Here is a 27,401-nt window from a genome sequence, read left to right as displayed (position 1 = left end):
TGTACAGTGCTCACTTTATTTTTGATTACAAATATTTACACTAAAAAAGTAGTAATATTTTTTCAATTCACCTAATACAAGTACAGTAATGCAATCTCTTTATCATGAAAGTTGAACTTACAAATGTAGAATTATGTACAAATAATAACTGCACTCGAAAACAAAACAATGTAAAACTTTAGAGCTGCGAAGTCCACTCAGTCCTACTTCTTGTTCAGCCCATCGCTAAGACAAACAAGTTTGTTTACATTTGCAGGAGATAATGCTGCCCGCTTCTCGTTTACAATGTCACCTGAAAGTGAGAACAAGCGTTCGCATGGTGCTGTTGTAGCTGGCGTCACAAGATATTTACATGCCAGATGCAGTAAAGACTAATATGTCCCTTCATGAGTCAACCGCCATTCCAGAGGACTTGCGTCCATGCTGATGACAAGTTCTGCTCAATCACGATCCAAGGAAGTGTGGCCAGCTGCATGTTCATTTGCATCATGCGAGTCAGATGCCACCAGCAGAGGTTGATTTTCTTTTTTGGTGGTTCGGGTTCTGTAGTTTCCTCAAAGTATTGCTCTTTTAAGAGTTCTGAAAGCATGCTCCGCACCTCATCCCTCTCAGATTTTGGTAGGCACTTCAGATTCTTAAACCTTGGGTCGAGTACTGTAGCTATCCTTAGAAATCTAACATTGGTAGCTTCTTTGCGTTTTGTCAAGTCTGCCGTGAAAGTGTTCTTAAAATGAACATGTGTTGGGTCATCATCCGAGACTGCTATAACATGAAATACATGGCAGAATGCAGGTAAAACAGTGAAGGAGACATACAATTCTCCCACAAGGAGCTCTGTCATGAACTTACTTAATGCATTTTTTTTTTTAAACTAGTGTCATCAGCATGGAAACATGTCTTCTGGAATGGTGGCTGAAGCACGAAGGGGCATATGAATGTTTAGCATATCTGGCATGTAAATACCTTGCAATGCTGGCTACAAAAATGCCATGTGAACACCTGTTCTCACTTTCAGGCGATATTGTAAACAAGAAGTGGGCAGCATTATCTCCTGCAAATCTAAACAAACTTGTTTGTCTTAGCAATTGGCTGATAAAGAAGGAGGACTGAGTGGACTTGTCAGCTCTACAGTTTTACATTGTTTTGTTTTTGACTGCAGTCTTGTAACCAAAAAAACCCCAGGCATTTGTAATTTGCACTTTCACGATAAAGAGATTGCACTACAGTACTTTCATGAGGTGAACTGAAAAATACTATATTTTTAATAATTTTACAGTGCAAATATTTGTAATACAAACAATAATATAAAGTGAGCACTGTACACTTCGTATTCTGTGTTGTAATTGAAATGAATATATTTGAAAATGTAGACAAACACCCAAAAATATTTAACAGATTTCAATTGGTATTCTATTGTTTAACAGTGCAATTAAAACTCCGATTAATCGCGATTAATTTTTTAATGATGGTTAATTTTTTTGAGTTAAATCACGTGAGTTAACTGTGACTAATTGACAGCCCTACAAAATACACAAAGCAAATCAATAAATCAAACTCTAGTAAGTTCTCAAGCAGTATTTCTCTTACTTAACATGTTTTTGTAAATTTTGATCATCAATGGACTTTTTTGTGGATTTGTGCATGCAAAGTGAAATTGACATTTACCAATAAATCTAATTATTCCAAGCCTACCTATTGTTTCTCTTCCAAAGGAGGCAAAAGTTAAATGAAAGCTGCAATTAAATAAGGTATTTCCAAAATTAGTCTATTTTTTCTACTTTTTCCAGGGGCCTGTTGCATAAGAGAATGGTCAAAGCTCACACAGCATTTCTGAGGTTGCAAGTTTGCTTCCATGGACTTTTTTTTTTATTATTAACAAAAATAATCTCAAAGCAATGGTTAAGGGGTTAAGTGATCCATTTTACTGTTTGCAGAAAAATTCTTATACTATGCAGCATTGCCAAAGCTAGCTAGCCAAAAATAAGTCATGGCCCAAAAAAATCATTAGATTGGCTAAAAGAGATATTTTTAATAGATTTTAGGTTGTTTTTGTTTTCTGAGTCTTTAGAATAACTTGAAATCACCACCTTAGTGTTTCTCCATAACCATAAGAGATGGTTTTAAACTTCTTTTAAAAATACCTCCTACCTCTCCCGACACACATCCAACCACACCCAAAGCGAACACTATCAAATCCCTAGACTCCAGCTTCTAAGGCGAGAAGGAAAATAACTTGAGACTCAATAAAATCAAGAGTTAGCAGCACTGACATTTTTTTCCTACCAAGATTATATTTTTAAATTACAGACACATTGGAAAGCAGACTCTCTTGAAATTGGCCAATTTAAGAAAATTCACAGACAGCATCCCATTAAACCTGTTCCCAAAATTATCCTAAACCGCTCAGCCAGAGATTTATTAGTATAAACAAATAAACCAAACTGATGAGAACCGATTCTGAGCAAATCTAAACCAATGTCAATGAGATTTATCTCTGAAATCATTGGGAACAGAATTAGGGCAACGCTGGGTGCTTCTGAAAAATCCTATCGTCCATTTCCAAAGAACATGCACTCAAACCAGGACTGAATTTCGATGCTATTGATTAGCCACTGTCCAAAAGATTGAACTGAATGCTGCCTCACACAAACACAGATCTTGAAACACTGATGACATCGGGGAAGCATACATACAATTATATCCTGTGCTAGGACCGGAAAGTCCTTTGCCTCCTTTGATGAGGATGACCAGAAAAGCTATTCTCTTATATATACAAATGAATTTCTCTAGTTTTAGAATCAGTTTCTTTAACTGGATACATTCTCTCTGGGGGTTGGCTGGAGTAGAAGCTTTGCTATCTATTGCTCTGCAAGGGCAAAAGACTCTAATGATCTATTATTTTGCTTTCCAAATTTAACAATAGTCACAGAAAAATTAAAGGAGCATCATGACCAGAAATCTGAAAGAGGCATTAAAGAGGAAGAAACTCCCATCCGTGAGTTGGTATTTGAGATTGTTCCTATGCCTTCTAGTCCCTTCAAAAGTCCCTACCTTCTGTATTTGACATACCTAAAAAAAAAGAGTACCTTGTAGTACAGTCTAATTTATAGCTCAAAAAGTCCTTTTCCTCATTACAACTTTATACCAATCAATAGTTTTTGTTTGTTTTTAATAAAAATGAGAAATTAAAAGCCACAAGATTTTGGGTAATTATAGTGAAAGTGGAAATCACTTTGATGCCACTCCAGTAAAGAATTTTTTTTTTAAAATAAGACAGTTACCAATCAGCTGCAGCTTTAGTGCTTCAGCTGAAAGCAAGTGATCCTGTAAAGCAGTAGCTTGCTGGCAGTTTCGGAACAGCAGGTGAAGATCTGGAATAAAAAGCACAGCAGCGGGGAAGAAATTCTAGGGGGTAGGGGACATGTCACACTTTATATATTTTTAAAAAAGGAAAATTGCAACCATGGAGACAACTCAATCTAAGAGGCAAAGCAAGAATTGGAGATTTGCACTTTTATGTGCTTGTGTGACTAAATCTTTAATCTAATTTTAAAGCTGTGTTGGCTAGCATTTAGAGAATGGGACATGGTGTCAGGGTATTAGATCTGCCATAGGTATGGCATGACCTCAGGTAAATCTCACTCTGCTTAATTTACCCATTGGTAAAATGAGAATACCACTACAGGAATGTTATAAGGATCTTTATAATCACCAAGTATTACTAATGTAAGTTACTGCTCTTGTATCTACTGGAGCTACAACCAGTTGCATGTGTCTTAAATCCCCAAGTGGCATAAAATTATTCCAGCTCCTATGTCTAATTAAATTTTTGCAGAATTTAAGATTTCATTTTCACAGCCTTCCCCCGCAGTGGTGCTTTTATTTAGTGTAGACCAGGGGTTGGTAACCTATGGTACGCATGCCAAAGATGGCACACGAGCCAATTTTTAATGGCAAGCTGCTGTCTACAGCAGCGTGTCATTAAAAATCCGGCCCAGCCCGCTCTTCTCTGCCCCCTACTCTCTCCTTGCAGGGCAGGCAAGCTTCCCCCAGCGTGCTCGGTTCCTGCCCCTCCTCCTCTCCCTCCCTGCAGCCGATCAGCTGATGGCCCTTGCTACGGAGGGGGTGAGGGGGAAAAGCGGAGCCGCAGCACGCTCTCTGCTCTGGGGACCTTGGGGAAGGGGGTGGATTCGGCGTATCCCCTCCAGCCCCCTGCCGTGAGCTGCTAAGGGCAGGGGGCTGGGAGCACCCCCCACGACCCCAGCCCACACCCCCAGCCCTCTGCCCTGACCCCTCCTCTCACACATCCAGCCCTCTGCCCTGACCCCTGTACCCCACACACACCCCAGCCCCATGCCCTGTCCCCTGCACCCCCCCAACAACCCCAGCCTGGACTCCGGTACCCCCCACACATACCCAGCCCACTGCCCTGACTCCTGCACCCTCCTCACACGCCCCATGCCCTGACTCTTGCACCCCCCACATCCCCACCCAGACCCTGAGCACCAAACAGGAGCTCTTGCGCACACACCCCCACATTCCCACCTGCACCCCTCCCACCAAATGGGAGCTGCCCAGGTAAGCGCTCCACACCCAAACCTCCTGCCCCAACCCTGAGCCCCTTCCCTCATTCTAGCTCCTGGCCGCACCCTGCACCCCAACCCCCAGCCTGCTCCTTTACCCCCAGCCTTGTGCTCAGAGCACTCCCACCCTCAGCTCAATGCAGAGAGAGGGGAAGAGAATGGCTAGAACCAGGGAGAAGGTAGGTACCTACTCTATATGGACAGGGCTGGGACCGCAGACTGGCAGCGGGCTGAGCGGGGCCGGCAGCCAGGACTCTGGCTGGCAGGAGCTGGCGGATGGAACCCCAGCCCGGCAGTGGGCTGAGCCGCTCAGCCCACTGCCGGTCTGGGGTCCTGGCTGCCGGCCCCACTCAGCCCGCTGCTTGCCTAGGTGAATGGAACCCCAGGTCGGCAACGGGCTGAGCGGGCCGGCGGTGCAAGATCAGCATTTTAAATTTAATTTTAAATGAAGTTTCTTAAACATTTTGAAAACCTTGTTTACATACCACAATAGTTTAGTTATATAATATATACACTTATAGAGAGAGACCGTCTAAAAAACATTAAAATGTATTATTGGCACGTGAAACCTTAAAGTAAAGTGAATAAATGAAGACTCGGCACACCACTTCTAAAAGTTTGCCGACCCCTGGTGTAGACAGTTCAAATCTACAGCTATATTAACTCAAACAGCAGCAACAACAGATATGAACATCCTCCATTCATCTATATAGGCTATTAAACGCGAGCACTGAGCAAACCATTTTTCAGGATCAATGCACTCAAAGAGACCATAAGGAAAGGATTATGTCAAATGTTTTAAAACAGACAGAGGCAAATGGACAAAAATCTAGAGCAATGAAACAGATAAATGTCCTGGCTCTGTCATCCACACAAATGTATGTTCTATTCACAGTATAATGTCAAAATAATAATCTAACATTTGAATGAACACAAACAAAAAAAAAATCACATTTACAATTACTGTAGCGCCTTTGTCTGAAAGTTTATTACTACAGAGTGTATTCAAATAGAAACTGCTAAAACACTGTTAAATTGTTAAAAGCAAGTAGTAAAACTTTGGAAATGGCCTTAACTGTCTCCTGGTGGAATGAGGAAAAAAATTACTATGTAATTAATTTATCATAATATATAAAAACAAGGGGGCAAAATTAAAGTTGCATGGGCAACTATAAATCTGGCATTTCCTAACTTTTGGCTGCTGGACTTTGTAACCACAACATTCTGCTACAGTAGTTTGTTGGTATGTAATTTCCTAAGTGCTTTTGTTTGTTTTAGACAGAAACAGGTAAAAAAATAAATTTTTACAGTTGTCATATTAGTCTGGGGTTAGTGCAGCCCAACCCTCCCCATCCCCCAACCTCCAGGAATTAGGGAAGCTTCTACCCCCACTGTTTCATAGACTCAGATTTTAACACCAGAAGGAACCATTAGATCATCTAGTCTGCCTTTCTGTACATCTCAGGCCACGGAATTACACCCCTCTACTCCTACGTTTAGCCCAATAATTTGTATTTGACTAAAGCATATCTTCCAGAAAGGTACCCCTCTGAAGACCTCAAGAATTGGAGAGCCCTTCACTTCATTACACAATTTCTTGCAATGATTAATTACCTTCATTGTTAAATTCAAATTGGAAATGAGATACAGTTTTATCAGCCTTTAACTTCTAGTCATTTGCCTTTCTTTGCCAAATTAACAAGCCCTATAGTACTTAGCACTATTAACACCCATATTTGATGATTCCCCATTGGCAACTACTTGAGATCGGTCAGTTAAAAGTTGCTTAATCCATTTAACGTGTGCTTCATTGATACTGTACAACCGTTTTTAATCAGAATGTCATACGAAGTACTAAGAAAAACAAGATCAGTGAGGTAATACATTTTATTGGACCAACTTCCGTTGGTGAGAGAGTAGCTTTCAAGCTACACAAAGCTCTTCTTCAGATCTGGAAAAAGTTACGAAGAGTGGTACAGCTAAATACAAGACCCACCTTGTCTCTCTAATATCCTGGGACCAACATGGCTACAACAACACTGCATGCAGTACTAAGTCAAACATCTAAGTATATTACACCTATGCAATTAAGTTTATAAAAAAAAAAACCTTGTAATCTCTTCAGAGAATGAAAGCAGGTTTGTTTGAGGAGATCTATTTTCCATAAAACCGAATTGACTGGCATATTCTCATACTTTCATTCTTTACTGACTCAATCCTGTATCAAGTTTACCATTCTTCTGCCTGGCACTGATGCTAGGTTAACCTTGTTCATCCTGCTTGCCCTTTTTGAATACTGTCACAACACTAGTGCACTTCCAGTCTTCTGGATTTTCCCCGGTACCCCCCAATTTATTAAAAATAAACATTAGTGAGACAGATATCTTCTCAGACACCTTCTAAGATTCTTGGGTGCCAATTATGAGGTCCTGAGTTAGAACTGTTCCTTAGTAGATGATGTTTAACATCCTCCTGTTACTCATGTACTGGAAATTAAATCAACCAACCTCATGTGATAGGAGTAAACCACATATACTTATTTCCATATACAAATCAGAAATTTTATTCAACATTTCTACCTTTTCTGCCTCATTAACAATTTATCCATCTAGTAATTAGCCTATACCACTGTTAGTATTTCTTTTGTTCCAGACATGCTTAAACTCCTTATTGACCGTAGTCCTGCCAGACATGAATTCTTCCCTAATGTCTTTAGCTTCCTTTTTTTCTATTCTAGTTTATATTGATTGCTCTCTATGCCCCTTTCTCCCCGCCCCTCATTTGTTATAGATTTTTAAAATTATTTCTAATTGTGGCCTTCCTCTCATAACCAGGATAGGCTTTTGCCAAAAGCATTTCTCTTTGTTGAATGTGGAAGCGTGGCTTTTTGACCATCTGAGGACTTCTTAAAGAACACGCAATTTACATTTATTTTTTTCTGTTTAATTATTTTTCCTTCTAATCAATTTCACTCTGTTTTCCTCAGATTCTCTATATCTGGTTAGTACTGCCTCTGTTCACCTGTACTGAATGTAAGTCAGGTCAAAACAACAGGTGCCTAGGTAAACACCAACTTCCCATTCAGTGATCAATTCCCCCCCCCCCCCCCCCCCCGTACAATGAGGTTAAAATTAAAGCAAAATGTGTTGTCTTCCCAGAGATGGGATGGTGGTATCCTGGGGTCATGAGCTGGATTTTGGAATGGGGGGAGGGGGAAATGGTTTGGGAGAGAGATGCCCAGCTCTTTGGAATGTTAGTGTTATTTTGGCATGTTGCCAACACTTCCCTGAAGATCGCATGTGAAAAAACAGAAACCACCATTTTAAACTGTTTACAATTCAACAAAAGCTGAATGGAATCTTATGGGACAAGCCAAAGGCACATCTCTCACCCCAGGACTTTTCCCCTGCTGAATCTCAAAGGTCTGCTGAAAAACAGTGGAAACGTTAGAGCTTCTTTCAAAAAAACTGCACGAATCTTTTATAATGGAAAGCATGAGGAAGCATTTATAAATATTGGGGTCATGACCAGCCTTCCCTATAACAGAAGTAACACACACATTTATTGGAACTTAAAGTTAGCAACAAATCATCTCTTTTTTCAGTTTACGTGCACTTCACAGCTCTCTGTATATAGTCAGTTTCATTGTCTCCCCAAGTTGTAGATTTCTATTGTGTTGAAAAAATCCTTTAAGTATCAGTAAGAGAGCAGAAAAGTACTTATAAATAACAAAACAGCCCAAACATACTATTTAAGGGTGAGACGATAAACTGGGACTTGTGGAAATTAAAAACAAAACAAAAAAGCCCCAAGTTGACATTGTCCCTTTAAACTTCACAATAAACTCTACACGGCAATCTTGGAAATTTCAGGTGGCAGGACTGACTTAACTGGCTAGCAGTACTGACACTAACTTAGCTGAATGACTTGCAATTTCATCCTCTGAGGTTAATATGCCAACCAGGAATGGGAAAGGCAGAAAAAAAAACCCGTTCTGGCACTCAGTACCAGCAATTATATAGAACTTTTAATCCATATTTTCACATTAGTTCACGGGTCTAATGCACAGTTGTTTGTAATGTATAATGAGGTAACTTGCCATTTCTGCAGATTATGCCATAACCATAATCTTTGAAATAATTGTCAGGTACTGTAGTTAGATTTATATAAACTTGCTAGTACTGTCTCTGATGACTATTTAATTACGCATTTGCAATGGGTCCAACTCCTTTCTCTCACTCCTACATTCCCATAAAAACACCATGTTTTATCTTGGTAAAAATATTTGCAAGCAGCTGTACTGAAAGACTTTATTGTTTCACTTAATTCTATAGCATTCTTCCTCAACACCCACTTCTGCCGTGACGCATACAAGAAATCAGCCTGTCAAAGATGGCTAGGCAGCATGGCTGAAGGGGGAACACTACTTATATTTATTTATCCTTAAACTATCAAATTGTGTTATCAAGTTTGACCTTTTTGTTACTCTTCCCTAATATTTGTCATATGCACTTGTTGCATCTTTTATCAATCTAGATTTAAGTTCTTCAGGGCAGGGACTGTATGTTCTCATGCATTTGTACTGCACTCAACACAATGGGGCCTTGACTGAGTGCAGTCTTTCCATGCCAATCCTCAATGTCCTTCAATAAATTTCTTCCTAATCCAAGGCAGTTAGGTTGCTATATGCCCCAAAAGGCAGAGGGTTTGTGTTTATACTTTTTTACAGGTTTTTAGGAATTGAATTAAATCCTTTTGATTCACTATGTCAAACCCCAGTGCAAATTTTCCAGTGATTCATTTATCTTCAAACAAGATGCATCAGAAATAAATGGTAGCAGCACTGCCCTACTTATTTGCAGGAGACTAAGGAAAACAAGGTGGATTACAGCCATTAGGGATCAGAGATTTTTGCTTTGCTTTCTGCTCAGCAATTTCTTTTCCTGAAGAGTACTCTGTCAATGAAAAGAACAGAATTTCAAAAAGAGGAAAGTTCCGGTTTTACACAAAGCGTAAAGTGTTATTTTAAACACAATCATTTACAACAAAATAATCTGTTTTGGGAAGCATTTGCAATGCCTTATGGGGGCAAATAAGTAAAGCAGAGGTGACTGGGAACATGGTTTCAATGTCACATGATGCCGTTTTCTTCATCCTATACTTTTTTCTGCTTCCAATAATGTTTGACTTCTTTTCAAAAGCCCCACAAAACCGTGTGTCCATCATCTGTCTGAGAAGCATGAATCCTGCACAACTCTGCATTATTGTGATGAGCGTTGTGAGCATAGCACGCTGATCCTGAAGTATTTGCAGAGCCACCAGAGGAGCCGCAGGGAAGATGAGGATTCCTTGGAGGCTAGCTTGCTGTGGGACATAGAAAAATTCAAGGCTGTTGTTGGCATTCACAGAGCAGCTGCAGATGGTGGAGAGCTGGTTCTGGGCCTGAGAAACAAGCAGTGATTGGTGGGATTGTATTGTTGTGCAGGTATGGGACGACAAGCAGTGGCTGCAGAAACTTAGCTGTGCAAGGCCACATTCCTGGATGTGTGAGCAGACCTTGCCCTTCCCCTCCTGCACAGCGACACCAAAATGAGAGCTACACTGTGGAGGAGTGAGTGATGATCGCCGTAACACCTTGCAACACCAGATTGCTACTGATCAGTTGGGAATCAATTTGGAGCTGGGAAATCCGCTGTGATGCAAGTGTGCAAAGCCATTAATTGCCTCCTGCTTCAAAGAACTGGGACTCTGGGCAACGTGCAGGCCATAGTGGATGGTTTTGCAGCAATGGGGTTCCCGAAATGCGGTGGGGGTATAGATGCCACACATCCCTATTTTAGCATCAGACCCACCTTACCACAGAATAGATCAACAGAAAAGGCTACTTTTCTATGGTATTGCAAGTGCTGGTGGATCACTTGTGATGTTTAATAGTCCAAACATGGGATGGTCAGGGAAGGTGCATGATGCATGCAACTTTAAGAACACAGGTGTGTTCAGAAAGCTGTAAACAGTGACTTTCTTTACAGACCAGAGGTATAGCACTGGGGATGCTGAAATGCCAATAGTGATCCTGGGAGACCCAGCCTCTCTCTCACTCCCATGGCTCATGAAGTTGTACACAGGCCACCTCAACAGGAGCAAGGAGTGCTTCAACTACAGGCTCAGTGGGTGCAGAATGACAGTTGAATGTGCCTTTGGCCATTTAGAAGGTCTCTGGCACTATCTACTCACAAGATTAGATCTCAGTGAAAAAAAAATCCCAATTATAGCTACTTCACAGATTATGAAGCACACAGCAGGCAAAGGGGGAAAAGTTTCTGCTGGGGTGGAGGTGGAGGTGGAAAGGCTGTCTGCTGTTTTTGAGCAGCCAGATACCAGAACTATAAGAAGAGCTCAACAGGAAGCCATGCGGCTCCGGGAGGCTTTGAAAGACCATTTTAAGAGTGAGCCACAGCAATGCTGGCTTTGGTTTTTTGCACTCCAGTATGAACCTTGTAATGAGTGCTATGTGTAGAACTAGAACATTGCCAATACACCTATTGCTATTATCTAAGAACGATGTCAGCGACAACCAGCATATGTTGTGAATAAAAATGAAGACATAGAATCATAGAATCATAGAATATCAGGGTTGGAAGGGACCCCAGAAGGTCATCTAGTCCAACCCCCTGCTCGAAGCAGGACCAATTCCCAGTTAAATCATCCCAGCCAGGGCTTTGTCAAGCCTGACCTTAAAAACCTCTAAGGAAGGAGATTCTACCACCTCCCTAGGTAACGCATTCCAGTGTTTCACCACCCTCTTAGTGAAAAAGTTTTTCCTAATATCCAATCTAAACCTCCCCCACTGCAACTTGAGACCATTACTTTTCGTTCTGTCATCTGCTACCATTGAGAACAGTCTAGAGTCATCCTCTTTGGAACCCCCTTTCAGGTAGTTGAAAGCAGCTATCAAATCCCCCCTCATTCTTCTCTTCTGCAGGCTAAACAATCCCAGCTCCCTCAGCCTCTCCTCATAACTCATGTGTTCCAGTCCCCTAATCATTTTTGTTGCCCTTTGCTGGACTCTCTCCAATTTATCCACATCCTTCTTGAAGTGTGGGCCCCAAAACTGGACACAGTACTCCAGATGAGGCCTCACCAATGTTGAATAGAGGGGAACGATCACGTCCCTCGATCTGCTCGCTATGCCCCTACTTATACATCCCAAAATGCCATTGGCCTTCTTGGCAACAAGGGCACACTGCTGACTCATATCCAGCTTCTCGTCCACTGTCACCCCTAGGTCCTTTTCCGCAGAACTGCTGCCTATCCATTCGGTCCCTAGTCTGTAGCTGTGCATTGGGTTCTTCCGTCCTAAGTGCAGGACTCTGCACTTATCCTTATTGAACCTCATCAGATTGATTATAACATATTTATAACTGAATGAAAGTTTATAGATACAGGGAAAAGAACCTACGAAGGGGAAAGAACAGTCATTTTCATTTCACAAATACATACACTGGCCTTTGAGAGACACGGTTGGTGTATGTGCAACTGTGATTGTCTGTACTGTCCCCCATGATGGAGTGGTAGGGGAAGTGCAGTGGCCCTGGATGCCACATGGAATTGAGGCAGGAAAGTAGGGAGGCCATAGAATGTAGTTCTCTATGAGCTGCAGAGTGAGGAGCAAACAGGAAATGGAATTTCACTGGGGCTTTACAAAGGGAAGAGGTCTGTACCTGGCCGCCAGGCAGTGGAGTTCAAAATGGTGACCAGAGCGGTCACAGTGAGGCATTGTGAGATACATCAACTTTAGTGGCCTCCAGGAGGTAAGTAATGCAGTGTCTGACACTGCGTTGACCTAAGTATGTCGACCTAAATGCTATGCATCTCAGAGAGGTGGAGTTAAGCGAGTGACATCGGCAGAAGCAACATTTTAGTATAGATGCTTACAGAATTAGATTGACCTAAGCTGTTTTATGTTGACCTGACTCTGTAGTGTAGACCAGGCATATGAGTCAATGAGAAAAAGGCTTTTCTATGGTATGGTAAAGGCTGTACTGCTATTTCTCTAACCCAAATACATCAATCAAGCTCTTAAGAGTTGTTGCAGCCTCCCTTACAGTCTAATTTTCCATAGACATTAACATAGGAATAAGTTACTAATTAAGATTCATTATTCCATTGTTAAGAGGATTTCTGCTGAATGCTTGGACATGCTTCCAGCAGCTCATTTTAGGCTACTTTTAAAGAGAAATCCAAATATTACACATTAGCTGAGGATTTGGTCCAACATCAGCAAGTTTCCAATGTAAAAGTTTGTACCAATTTCCACCTATTTCTTTTTAAAAAGGAGTTTAAGCAAATTTAGTGCTCAGGAAAACCTCACTGACAGCACTGAAAAGCTCTCTTCTCACCCCGCTCCGGCCCTGAAAGGGTTAAAAGCCACACCCAAATAGGAGACAGCTGGCCCTATAAAAGGGCTGTGAACCATCAGCTGAGTCAGTCTCTCTCTAGCTCTTGATAGAGAAGGGTACTTGGGACAGAGCAGTGCTGGGGAGCTCTATCCTGGCAAATCCCCAGGCTGTGGGCCTTGTCAAAGGCCAAAAAGGGTACTGGGGTTGCAAGGGTGCAGCCTGGATTAGGCAGAGGCAGCAGGTCCGATTGCCAATGATGAGTGGTTTACAGACTGCAGTCTGCCCCAGTGAGCAGGGGCTGGATGATGACTGGCAGTAGCCACTGAGGCAAGGTGCGTTTAGAGGGTGGGGGTTCCCTGGGAGGGGAGACCTTGAGCAGGGGGTACTGCAGAGGCAGAACCCCGAGGTAAAGGGCACTGGGGTCCAGGCAGGACACGGGGCCTGAGGCACGTGAGCCACTGGCCTGCAGAGGGCACTCTGGGCTGAAATTGAGCTAATTCCCAGGATAACCCGCAGGAGGCACCACACTGAGTCTCGTCTCATTACAGTATGGAAAAGAATCTAGAGAGCCAGGTAAAAAGTAAGCAAACAGCAGGAGAGGCAGTGGTGTGTGGTCCTATGAGGAAGCCAAGAGACAGACAGATCATCTTTTGGACAAAGTTCTCACTGAAACAGCAGACTTGGATTTCTGACTTTTTCCTGTTTGTTTCTACTGTGTTCAGGACTGTCTGTGTGTACATTCTTTTTTAAACAAACAGGATTGCACCAAAGAATGTACCCGAGTCTTATCAATTTTTGCTCCTAACCCAAGCAACCTGTCAAGACACCAAATACTGGCTAACTGCTTGGGCCATGGGGCAACATTATAATTTATTATTTGTATTGTAGTAGTGCCTAGGAGTCCTAATCTTGGACCAGAGTGACATCACTGTAATGATTTATGCTCGACTCACATTCTCAAGATTTTCTTTACAACCATAACAGTTAGCAACATTTATTTTAAATTGAAGCTTATATTCCGAGACAACTCTGTGGTATGGGGTGAATTCCGTAGCACACACTGCAGCACGGAATCACAGAAAGCACAAGGTCCTGATTTGGGGTCTGCAAAGACTAGCTATGACGAATTCTACAACTATTTGAAGGGATAATACTCGCAAGAGGGAGACAAATTATTTAGCATTGTACACGGGTGTATCACTAGAAATCTTTGGAAGAAATTGCGAATAGGACATTTTAGGCTAAATATCAGGAAAAGCTTCCCAACAATGAGATACTGGACTGTTATAGTTTAGTACTCAACACTGCATTTTTTCTGTCTTGCTAAGAGATTTAAATTCCTCTCTTTAATTTGCCAAGTGCTGCTTTAAGAAAGGATAAAATAGTATTTCAACAGGGGATCTTATTACCTAAAGGGCACATCTCAAGACTGAGAAACACATACCGAACAATGAAAACTAAATTATATCCAGCAATTTTTATTTAGAAAATTATATATATCTAGATTTAGACTTGTAAGACCCTCAGATCTGGCTAATTTAAGTAGCACTATTGAACTCCATTACAGTATTTAATAATGTTCAGATATTGTTCTGCTATATAGTACCCAGAGGCACAGCTGATGCCCACACACAGCTTGCTGAATTTGTCCATAACTGCTTAATTAGGGATTAACAACAAAAATTTTAGTTATAAGCTATGGACGCATCAATTAGAAATAACGGAGGAGGAAAAGGACCTCGGAGTATTGGTTGATCATAGGATGACTATGAGCCGCCAATGTGATATGGCCGTGAAAAAAGCTAATGCGGTCTTGGGATGCATCAGGAGAGGTATTTCCAGTAGGGATAAGGAGGTTTTAGTACCGTTATACAAGGCACTGGTGAGACCTCACCTGGAATACTGTGTGCAGTTCTGGTCTCCCATGTTTAAGAAGGATGAATTCAAACTGGAACAGTTACAGAGAAGGGCTACTAGGATGATCCGAGGAATGGAAAACTTGTCTTATGAAAGGAGCTTGACTTGTTTAGCCTAACTAAAAGAAGGTTGAGGGGAGATATGATTGCTCTCTATAAATATATCAGAGGGATAAATACCGGAGAGGGAGAGGAATTATTTAAGCTCAGTACTAATGTGGACACAAGAACAAATGGATATAAACTGGCCACCAGGAAATTTAGACTAGAAATTAGACGAAGGTTTCTAACCATCAGAGGAGTGAAGTTTTGGAATAGCCTTCCAAGGGAAGCAGGGGGGGCAAAAGATCTATCTGGCTTTAAGATTAAACTAGATAAGTTTATGGAGAAGATGGTATGATGGGATAACATGGTTTTGGTAATTAAATATTCATGGTAAATAGGCCCAATGGCCTGTGATGGGATATTAGATGGGGTGGGATCCGAGTTACCCAGGAAAGTATTTTCTGTAGTATCTGGCTGATGAATCTTGCCCATATGCTCAGGGTTTAGCTGATCGCCATATTTGGGGTCGGGAAGGAATTTTCCTCCAGGGCAGATTGGAAGAGGCCCTGGAGGTTTTTCACTTTCCTCGGTGGCATGGGTCACTTGCTGGAGGATTCTCTGCTCCTTGAAGTCTTTAAACTACGATTTGAGGACTTCAATAGCACAGATATAGGTGTGTGAGGTTTTTTGGAGGAGTGGTGGGTGAAATTCTGTGGCCTGTGTTGTGCAGGACGTCAGACTAGATGATCATAATGGTCCCTTCTGACCTAAATATCTATTAATTAAAATTAGATAACAGTGCAGCCATAACTTATTTAATTCCTTACACCCTTTACAAAGGCACTTCAACAGGAGTCTGAACACTTCGGTGGATAATGCATCTTTCTCACCCATCTGAAAACTATACTAATGTTTTTGCTCAGCCACATTTCTTTGCTCCACAATATATATCCTGCTGATTGCTAGGCAACCATAACAGTTCTACCACATGCATGCAGTCAGTTGTAAACGATAGTGTTTTGTTAGTTACTAACACACACAGATTTCTCATAACTTACCTTGTTTACCAATCACCAATTAGCAATGTTCAGACAAACACTCTTACATCCCAGCTTCTATTCCTACTTGATCCTGAAATGAAATCTTAGCACTGTACTTTTTTAAAAAAAATTTTGCACTAATGTTGTGTTTCCTATCTGAGGATCTCAAAGCACTTGATATGTATTGATTAAGCCTCACAACACCGTTCTGTGGAAGTATACCTAGTATTCAGATGGAGAAACTGCACAGATGTTAAGTGTACAGAGGTTAAGTGATTTGCCCGAAGTCACAGAGCAAGTCAGTGAAAGAGCCAGGATTACATCTCAGGTGTCCTTATAGGCGACAAACTCAATTTCATTTGCCACATGATAGCGTGGGTTATAGATCCATTAATGAAGCAAACTCAAATAGGAAGAAGCCCTTATTGAACAACAGCATCATCATCTAGCTCTTATACAATGCTTTTCATCTATAGAACTCAAACTGCTTTACAGAAGAGGTCAGTACTATATCATTCTCTCCATTTTACAGATGGAGAACCTGAAGCACAGAGAGATATAGACACTCAAATCCATGATAAAGCCCTCCTAGGGCTACAGTCATTCAAAGCTATGTTTAATGGGTTTTAAACGGTACCTAATTATGGACTGGACAGCCAGCAGAGTAAGTTCTATTTATTGATTTCTCCTATTGCTCTCATGGACCCCAAAAGTCACTTCATCCAAATATTCATTTTTAAACATGTCTGGTCCTGGATGGAGGACTAGTCATGCAATAGCAGACCAACCCTGTCAGATAAAAACATCCAAAGATACAGTAACTAAGTTACTGTGCTGGTTGGGTCTGCATTTGGGGCACATCAACCAATATCAACAGACAGCCCCTAGAGGATGTGGATTCCTGCCTGGGGAAAGAAAGTGTTTTGGAGTTTACAGCATGAGAGGAATTGCTTCTGTACCCTCTTCCAGTAATATATACACATGTTCTGTTTACTGAGCTCCTGGGTCTCGACCTCTTTGTGCTGATCCACCAAAAAGGCGATGATGAGGTCATGCAACACTACAATGCTATGTTGATAGCCATAGCCTTGAGTCAGAAAGGGATAAATAGTGCCACTGCTGTAGTAAGATGAGGCCCTGAAACATAAATCCTTGTATCAGAGGCCCGGTACTAAGGCCTGAACCAAAGTAATGGTCAAGGCTTTGTTAACATAAAGCAAAGTTAAGCTGCGAGCAAGAGACAGGCCCTGTCCAGAATCTGGCAAGGAAAGGGCTGATGTTGCAAACACACACATACCTAAAAGGTACTGGACACTAAAGATATAAATATGTGCCAGGATGGTACCAAGAACACTCTGATACTAGGTTTCAGAGGAACAGCCGTGTTAGTCTGTATTCGCAAAAAGAAAAGGAGTACTTGTGGCACCTTAGAGACTAACCAATTTATTTGAGCATGAGCTTTCGTGAGCTACAGCTCACTTCATCAGATGTTTACCGTGGAAACTGCAGCAGACTTTATATACACACAGAAATCATGAAACAATACCTCCTCCCACCCCACTGTCCTGCTGGTAATAGCTTATCTAAAGTGATCAACAGGTGGGACATTTCCAGCACAAATCCAGGTTTTCTCACCCTCCACCCCCCCACACAAATTCACTCTCCTGCTGGTGCTAGCCCATCCAAAGTGACAACTCTTTACATAATCAAGTCGGGCTATTTCCTGCATAGATCAAGGTTCTCTCACATCCCCCCCACCCCCATACACACACAAACTCACTCTCCTGCTGGTAATAGCTCATCTAAACTGACCATTCTCCAGGTTTAAATCCAAGTTAAACACAAGGAACATGCTGACCCATCCCAAAGACAGGGTCAAAAGGATATGTTGGATAGAGTTGTTTTGTTCAAACCAATATGTACCAGCTGAGAGGCGGCACCCTAATACGTAGAGGGGTTGTACCTCGATACATCAGTAGTGAGGTGTAACTTGTTCGTACCTGCGTATAAGAATGCACCCCTGAGGAATTGGCTTTGTCTGGCCTAAGGGGCAGTGGTAAATCCCGCCACTGACTGAGCCGGTCCATTGATAGGGAGCATATATGTACTAGCAGAACTGTAGACATCTGATCCGTGGAGCTAGAGACTGTGTTTCGTTTGGAGTCTGTGGTCATTGAGCGGTTTGCTCAAGATCTGATGTGCCAGCTATCTGCGCAGAGCTGGGACAGCACACAGGGAGAACACACGTAGCCGACTGTTAACAACATTGGATAGAGCAGAGCACCATACACAGGTGACACCTGACAACTGCCATACTCTTGGTTATCTTTTGAGATACCCTGAGGAGCAATAGAAAAGGTGGGAGGACATATAGCAGGTACCTTGCCTATATTTGCAAGATGCCATTCACTATTTTACATGTGAGGTCCTGCCACATGAGCCACAGGGCACTTTACACTCCTGAGGGAATTCTGTGCCATGCAGAAATCAATGTGTGTGCAGAATTTCCCTTTTCCCTCCCACAGAAATGGGCTCCAGAGACATTAGCCACCACTAGGGGCTGCTGGACCTGGCAGAGCCCAGCTTGCAAATAGAAAACAAGGCTGGGGGGAGGGGGAGGAGGAAACTGGAAGGCTCCCAGCAGCTGGAGTTCCCAGCACTCCCTAAAGCAAAGAGGTGGTAGTGAGCAGAAAACTCCATGCAAGCCCGGGACTCAGCACTGGGCTGTTTCTCCCTGGCCTCTGGGAGGTAAGGGGTGCGGGTGTCTGGGCCGGGGAAGGGAGGGGGCAGGGAGAGAGAGTCTAACTGCACATAGGGCTGGTTGGGAGACCTGCAGATAGCTCTGAAGCAACAGAGGCCTGATACTGGCGCCGCAAGTGTTCTAGTTATCACTTGCGACAAGGAGTTTTCTTCTGTAGTATTTCACAGACTGCTTCAATTTTCCACATGACCTCTATTCCTTTCTATAAAAAGAAAAAAGGAGTACTAGTGGCACCTTAGAGGCTAACCAATTTATTTATTAGTCTCTAAGGTGCCACAAGTACTCCTTTTCTTTTTGCGAATACAGTCTAACATGGCTGCTACTCTGAATCCTTTCTATAGCGTCTGACAGGAGTCAGGATGCAAGACAACTTTTTTGATGACTGAACAGTCTTAGCTTTCCATTAATCACTAAAATAGCTGGGAATTGATTTGTATGAGCATCTGATCTCAGAGACCAAAGCCCCATATACTTGCATGAAACCAATCTGAATCCCGTTCCCTTTAACCCCTTCCTTTCCAGGGACAAGACCTCAGGTCTTGTGATTTTTAGGTTGAGAGGAACCACACATGTAGTACAGGTCACTCATGTTAGCAATGCTTGTGAAATCATGTGCAGGCACGTCGAGTGTCAGATGACAGTTCATAAATTATTTTTGTTGCCCTGATACCTCCTGAGTTTTTAGGTCCAAAGGAGGGGGCCGAAATGATGCCTGCTGGGACTTGGATGCCTGTGAGGAGGCCACTCTTTCAGATAAAAAGTTTACCCTGTTTAGAAATGCTGATTCCCTGACCACAAGGGAAAATATCTCTATTAAAGATAAATGTGGCTATCAGATTAAATTCTGACTGGTGCACACTGAGGAACCATCTGGCCTTATAAAACAGAGGCCAGGGTCTTTTCTGCATTCCTCTCCCATGCTGTACTTTATGAAGGTGAGCAAGGGAACCAGGCACTAATTTTCTTATTCATTTATTTCCCCTTTTGGAGTTTGTCCCCACAACCCCGCTTCAGAGGGAGGAGTAAAATTGGACTCAGAGACTGCTGCAAATATACTTCAAGTGGCAATCTTCAAAGTGCCTGGGCTTATTTGTCTTCTCTTCCCCAGGTGGGTCCCTTCTGGGTCTCCAGGATGAGCTCGATCCCCTTTTCATTGTATAAGATCTATGTGTGCCACCATAGGGACCCCAGTAGGGATGAGGAAGAGGGAGGCTGCTGTGAAATGGACCATAGGCCTCAGTCTAGCCCTGGCAACGTTCATGCTGTGTCCGGTACCTTCCATCCACAACCCGAAGGGAAGGGAAGGAGATGGCTCAGTTCTGTGATCAGAGATGTGGCTGCTGGGGCAGGCTAGAGAGACTCGGGCATTATCTTCCATTTGGTGCACTGCCCTTCTGGCGTCACTCCCCTCATGGTATAGAGTGAAAGTGAGCTGTCTTCCCTGGAGCCAGCTCTTTTCCAATCCTGTCTGCTTCCTTCCTGCTCTCAAGGTGCGCTTGTCCTGACTGGACTGCAAGGAAAACTCTGTTCTGCCCACAGAGCCAGCCAAGCTCCCCAACAAAACATTTGATGGGGAAGAAGTTGAGCCTACACTGCAGATGGGAGGTGTAATTTCCAGCTTGGGCAGAAAACACATGCCAGTGCTACACTAGCCCATGCACTAAAAATAATAGTGTGGCTGTGGAGGCTTGGCTTAGCTACAGTCACACCCAATCTGCTGGGTACCTGCCCGCACCACCAGGGCCACATTGCTCTGCTTGAGCTAGAAAGCTAAAAGTAGCAATCATGTGTACATCTACCTGAGCTGGGAAAGACTCCTCCCAGCTGCAGTGCAGATATACCCATGAACCCTTCCTTTTGCCTCTGACTTTTCTCAGCCTCGTTTGCTCCTTGAAAATTGCAGGGATAACAACTGCTGCAAATGCCTCCAAAGAGGAAGTGGAGCTGAAGAGACAATCTCTCCAGAAACCAACTGCAATTTTGGGGCATGGCTGGGAATTAGCCCTGGTCTACACCAGGGTGGGGTGGGGGGGGGGGCGTGGTGGTGTCATCGATGTAAGGTATGCAACTTCAGCTACAAGAATAGCATAGCTGAAGTCGACGTACCTAGATCGACTTACCACGGCACCTTCACGGCGGTGAGTCGACTGCTGCTGCTCCCCTGTCGACTCCACTTGCGCCTCTCATGGTGCTGGAGTTCCAGAGTCAGCAGGAGAGCGCTTGGGGATCGATTTATCGCATCTAGATGAGACGCAATAAATCTACCCCCAATATATCGATCGCTACCTGCCGATCCGGAGGGTAGTATAGACCTACCCTTAGACATTGAGCTAAATTGTCAATCTAAAACATTGAAATAAATCCTCATTCTAGTTGTACACATCACAAAGATAAACAACTGAATAAGATTAGCTGCCTCCAGAGATGTCCAGGATTAGAACAGGAGGTGGGGTGTATGTCAGGACTGAATTGCAACGGCAGAGCTGTGTGGGAATTTTACACAGCCATGGATTGCACTACGAGAGGTTCAAACTAATGCCATTATTCAGAAGTACCCACAAATTTAGAAAAAAATAGAGCAATCAACAGTCAAACCAGAGTCTAGATCTAGCTACAGATTTGACAGGACTGAAAGAGAATGCAAAGTCACTCCTAGGTTCTATACCACATTAATAAGTATTTACACAGCAATAATCCATTTGGGATTCATAAAACTAAGGTTTCAGAGTAACAGCCGTGTTAGTCTGTATTCGCAAAAAGAAAAGGAGTACTTGTGGCACCTTAGAGACTAACCAATTTATTAGAGCATAAGCTTTCGTGAGCTACAGCTCACTTCATCAGATGCATATCGTGGAAACTGCAGCAGGCTTTATATATACACAGAGAATATGAAACAATACCTCCTCCCACCCCACTGTCCTGCTGGTAATAGCTTATCTAAAGTGATCATCAGGTGGGCCATTTCCAGCACAAATCCAGGTTTTCTCACCCTCCACCCCCCCACACAAATTCACTCTCCTGCTGGTGATAGCCCATCCAAAGTGACAACTCTTTACACAATGTGCATGACCATCAAGGGCCCAACTTGATTGTCATGCACATTGTGTAAAGAGTTGTCACTTTGGATCGGCTATCACCAGCAGGAGAGTGAATTTGTGTGGGGGGGTGGAGGGTGAGAAAACCTGGATTTGTGCTGGAAATGGCCCAACCTGATGATCACTTTAGATAAGCTATTACCAGCAGGACAGTGGGGTGGGAGGAGGTATTGTTTCATATTCTCTGTGTATATATAAAGCCTGCTGCAGTTTCCACGATATGCATCTGATGAAGTGAGCTGTAGCTCACGAAAGCTTATGCTCTAATAAATTGGTTAGTCTCTAAGGTGCCACAAGTACTCCTTTTCTTTCATAAAACTAAGGGACTTTCTATATTGCTGTACAATATGTAAAATTCCATTTTCAGCTGGAGAGAAACAAAAAACCAATACAATTAAAGTACTCAATTAAAATGAGATTCATTCAAAGGGCAGGGTTTCTCTATGGAATTTTTCACTGCCCAGTGATGCAGTAGCTATGGCAACTATGCAACACAAAGCCTCCGAAAACATACTGTAGTGGGAGTCAGAGACTAGATAAGTTTTTTGCATAAACTATTGCATATGGAGTGGTGAATTCATGCAATTCCTTTAATGAAAGATGAATGAATAAATAAAGAACTCAGAATATTTTCTTATCATAGAGCTGAACTATCATTACTTCTCAACACAAATCACTGAAATTTTTAAAAAAGGCAGTTAGAGACTCCAAGAGTTTAATAGCCTCCCTTTATCTGTGAATGAGATGGCTGACTTTTCATGGTCATCAGGCAGAAAATAATAAACTCTCAGAGTAGAAGTTACATGAGCTCATGGCTTAAACAGCCATTTGCCATTTTAAGATTAAGAGTTCTTCAGCAAGTGTTCTTGCATAAATCAGATGCAAGTTGTTGGTGCAGAAATGAGAAGAAACCTGTTAGGGCTATCTAGTCCATCTCTCTGCTAGTGCAGGATTGTTCCCAACAGTGCATTTTGTAGTTCTTTGGCCAGTTTGCTTTTGAAGTCCAAAATGTTGCAGCTTTCATCACTTCCATTGGGAGAGCTTAACAGACATCTCACCATCCAAGGAAGAAAAATAAACCCCCAAAGCCCACCCTGGATCAACATTAAGAAGGGTTTCTAGCAACTCTGACTATAGATCATGAAAGAATTAAATACAATGAACTAGAAAATTTGAGCTCTGCTCCTAATTCATGTGACTTTGGACAAGTCATTTAGCATCTGTTTTCCCATCTGTAAACTGGAGATAATACTCACCTTCAGGGGTGTTGTGAAGTTTAATGTTTGTAAATTGTAAATAGGAGATGCTACAGAAGAACAAAGTATTATTAGGTCTGGGATTTTTGACAACTTCAGCATATGCTCATATACCACCAATTGCTTTCCTAGATAAGTCAAAAATTTGTTCTGAGCAGCAGGGCAGCCTATTTTTATGTTAACAGAAATTATTTACTTGTGATAAGGGTCATCTGTTCAAGAAGATAGAAGTAATTGAAACAAACTGGAAAGACAAAAGCTTGGGTGGGAGACTTCCATGCAATTCATCAGGTGAACTACGTACACAAGGGAAAAAAAAAAGAGACTCTCAGCTCTAGCCACCACAAAAAAAGCAAGTGCTGACTTCAGAATGTCCCTGGGTGATGATACCTAGTGCACAGACCGTTGCACTTAACATTTGCAAAACCTTGTACAAACATTACAACAGGATGCTTCTGTTCAGGCAAGAAATTCAGCACAAAATTCTGCCTCTCCTCCCACTGAGTTAAATAAGTTACTGTATTTCTTTTCACATTTTCCACTGACAATACTTTGGATATTGGTCATTCTATGGATCAAAACCTTGGTGAAATGAAGGCCCATAACATGTATAGTTCATACCCCAGATATAAAGCTAACTCACAGCTGCTTCTCATTCTGATCATTAAAATAATAATACATAGCTCTTAATAGTCTTCTTGTTACGTTGTTCACCTCACCCCTCCCTCATCTGTTTACTGCCTCCACCTGTTATCTTAGATTCCAAGTTCTTTAGGGCAGGGATAATCTTCTTGTTATATGTTTATACAGTGCCTAGCACAATGGGTCTCCAACCTGGATTGGGACCTCTATATGCTACCACAATACAAATGATATTTAACATCAGAGGAGCCCTGCATCATTATTTAGCATGTTAGAGTCTGTCAAACCAGACCACCTGTCTCATGGAGAGGAGAAGCTGGGCTTTTACAGAAGAGGGTGAAAAGAGACACTAGCTCCTCTGCGCATCCTAGTCACCTAGCCATTTTTACCAGTCTGGATAGAGGCAGAAAAATACAGCTGCAGCAGAATTGTTTCTATACAGATTAAAATTTACCTATGAGAGGCATCAGTGGCTCTTTAAGTGGCCCACCTTGATTATCATGCACATTGTAGGGAGAGTGGTCACTTTTGATAAGCTATTACCAGCAGGAGAGCGAGTTTGTGTGTGTGGTTTTTGGAGGGGGGTGAGGCAGTGAGAGAACCTGGATTTGTGCTGGAAATGACCCACCTTGATTATCATACACATTGTGAAGAGAGTGGTCACTTTGGATAAGCTATTACCAGCAGGACAGTGGGGTGGGAGGAGGTATTGTTTCATGGTCTCTGTGTGTATATAATGTCTACTGCAGTTTCCACGGTATGCATCCGATGAAGTGAGCTGTAGCTCACGAAAGCTCATGCTCAAATAAATTGGTTAGTCTCTAAGGTGCCACAAGTACTCCTTTTCTTTTTGCAAAGACAGACTAACACGGCTGTTACTCTGAAATCTTTAAGGCAAGTGATTTTTCATTTAATTAAATGGTAACACAACAAAAATGAGTTGTTGACATTTAAATTTCCAAAAATGTGTGATTGTACGATGCCTACCACAATGGAGTATCACTCTTGGTTGGCCCTTTGGCACTATTGTAATAAGCATGAATAATAATAAATATGTTTATAGGAAAGTATCATGGATGTACACCATAGCAATGAATTTATTCTATTAACTTGTATATAGGCCTACAAATTGTTCAAGGGATTGTTTCAAACATTTCTAGCATCCCTTCTAGACATCTTTTTTTACATGGTACTTTGATTTAATATATTTTTTGTGACAAAATGTGTTTGCATAGTCAGTCTTAAATATTTCAAAGCATCTCTTATGCACCTAAGTTGTCACAAGGTGCAATTTACTGATTTTTAGTACTTAAACACTTACTAAAAAAAAAAAGTGAGTGGTGATTCATTCATTCATTTCTGCTCTTTGGGCCTGATCCTGTTTCTACCCAATAGCAACAACAAAACTCTTACTGAACTCAGTGAGAACAGATTTATGAGAGATTACGAAAAGTCTTCCATAAATGCACAGAAGAAACCTTAAATGGATCAAAACAAGGTGGACTCTATCTACAACTTTTCATATTATTGCTTTTCTAAATACCAAAAAGATTATAAAGATAGTTGACCTGGCCCTAAGAAAAATGAAATCTCCATACATTAAAGATTAGCTTTAATTATAGATATATGGATTCCAAGGCCAGAAGGGACAATTATAATCATCTAGTCTGACTTCCTATATAATACAGGCCACAGAACTTCCCACATCAAATGCCTAGAACCTATCTTGATTTAAAAATTGCCAGTGCTGGAGAATCTGCCATGACTCTTGGTAAATTGGTCCAACGGTTAATTACTCTTGCTGTTTAAAAATGTACATCTTATTTCTAGTCTAAATTTGTCTAGCTTTGACTTCCAATCACTGGATCATGTTATACCTTTCTCTGCTAGATGGAAGAGCCCATTATTAAATATTTGTTCCCCATGTAGGCACTTATAGTAATCAAGTCACCCCTTAATCTTCTCTTTGTTAAGCTAAATAGACTGAGTTCTTTGAGTCCACCACTGTGAGGCATGTTTTCTAATCCTTTAATCATTCTTGATGGTTTTCTCTGAACCCTCTCCAATTTATCAACATCCTTCTTGAACTGTGGACACCAGAATGGGACACAGTATTCCTGAAGCCTGCCAAATACAGAGGTAAAATAACTTCCCTACTCCTACTGGAGATTCCTCTGTATATGAGCCCAAGAACTGCATAAGCCCTTTTGGCCACAGGGTCACACTGGGAGGTCACATTCAACTGATTATCTACCACAACCCCCAAATCTTTTTCCAGAGTTATTGCTTCCCAAGACAGAAAGTCCTCCATCATGTAAATATGGTCTGCAGCCTTTGTTCGCAGGAATTAGGAATGTATAGTTCGTTTACCTTGTAACTAAAAACCACGCAATCTTCTGGAAGTCAGGAGATGGCCTCATGTAAGTCTTAATGTGAGGCATAGCATGGCTGCGGCCTGAGGTTTCTGCTGACCATTTGCTGCAAAACAAAAACAAAAAAAAGGAATTTACTTCAAATAAGCAGCTTTAGTTTTGTAGCTCCCAAAGTCACTGTACCATATAACAAGTAAGTAATTCCGTACGTATATTGGGCACGTGGCTGCAGCAGTCCAAGTTTGATATATATTCTTACTTACCTTGCTATACTTAACATTCATGTTACTGAAAACAAATAATATGAAATCTTTCAATTACGCATCTAGATATTGCTTAAAGCCCATCGCACACCACAGTTGGAAGTCAGGCCATATTTACATATTACAAAGGATATATATTTATATAAACAAATTTCTTGTGTGCCCCAGGATGCCTTGAGGAAACATTCCATTCTTCCATCCTAGTTATCCACCACCAAACACTTTAAGAACAGATTCCAAACTTCCAGCCAAGTAGAAGAGGATAGTGTGCTCTTTGGAACTAGTAAATGACTTATTCAATCAGGAGTTCATTAACAGTACTGTTCATTTCTTTGGCATGTTCCAAGATTATCACAAAGCACATTACAAAACGTTAGTGAATTATGTCTCCACAATCCTGTTAAGTAGGGCAAACATTATCTCCATTTTAATCAGTGGTGAAATGAAGGCAGAATGAGATTAAGTAATTCTCCCAAAGTTACCCAAGGTGTTTATGGTAGAGTCAGGAATGAAACCCAGATCTCCTGACTTCTGTTCCTCTGCCATAATCTAAAAGACCATCCTTCCTGTTGTCCACTGAGCTAATATTTAACCTTTTGAGTGATCACTTATGTCCACTTTCCTTCTGCCTTTCAACATACAAACTAATTACTGTATTTTAACAAGAGGAACATCAATTATCTTCCATTTAAGCACCAGAATCATCTAACTACAGTAAATCTATTTAACAGTCCAAGAGACTAGATACATAGTGGCTTTTCTCCAAACATAAATAACTAGAGCTATCAAAATTGGAAATGTATTGTTATGACTAAGAATTTCCTTTGATAGGGCCACACAGATTTGGGGAGGGGGGGAAGAGGGGGTAGACAGGAAGGAAGAGGAAGGAGAAAAGTCAAATTCCCCACTCAGTTTTTTTTTTTTTAATACTTATTTTTCAAGTCACATTAAAAAAAAAAGTCACTGGAGAGTACAGTAACATGGAAAGGGAGATTGGAAAGAGGAGTTTAAAAAAGGATGCTGTCAACC

General features: G+C 41.8%; 1 protein-coding gene across 3 annotated transcripts in view; it reads right to left on the bottom strand.

The window, feature by feature from the left end:
* The window catches only part of TDP1 (tyrosyl-DNA phosphodiesterase 1), a 114,355-nt gene that overhangs the window by 53,766 nt on the left and 33,188 nt on the right, over positions 1 to 27,401 (bottom strand). The window contains exons 13-14 of one of the 3 annotated variants that reach the window (XM_073349396.1): positions 26,108 to 26,215; positions 7,726 to 9,947 (exon numbers count right to left, since the gene is read on the bottom strand). In XM_073349396.1, the coding sequence (XP_073205497.1) occupies positions 9,845 to 9,947; positions 26,108 to 26,215 (211 nt within the window). In that variant the 3' untranslated portion in view covers positions 7,726 to 9,844. The other 2 variants (XM_073349397.1, XM_073349395.1) reach the window with 2 other exon arrangements.

The sequence above is a fragment of the Lepidochelys kempii genome, chromosome 6 (assembly GCF_965140265.1).
Source record: "Lepidochelys kempii isolate rLepKem1 chromosome 6, rLepKem1.hap2, whole genome shotgun sequence".
In the NCBI taxonomy this organism is placed as follows: Eukaryota; Metazoa; Chordata; order Testudines; family Cheloniidae; genus Lepidochelys; species Lepidochelys kempii.
This window is presented reverse-complemented; position numbering and strand designations above follow the sequence as displayed.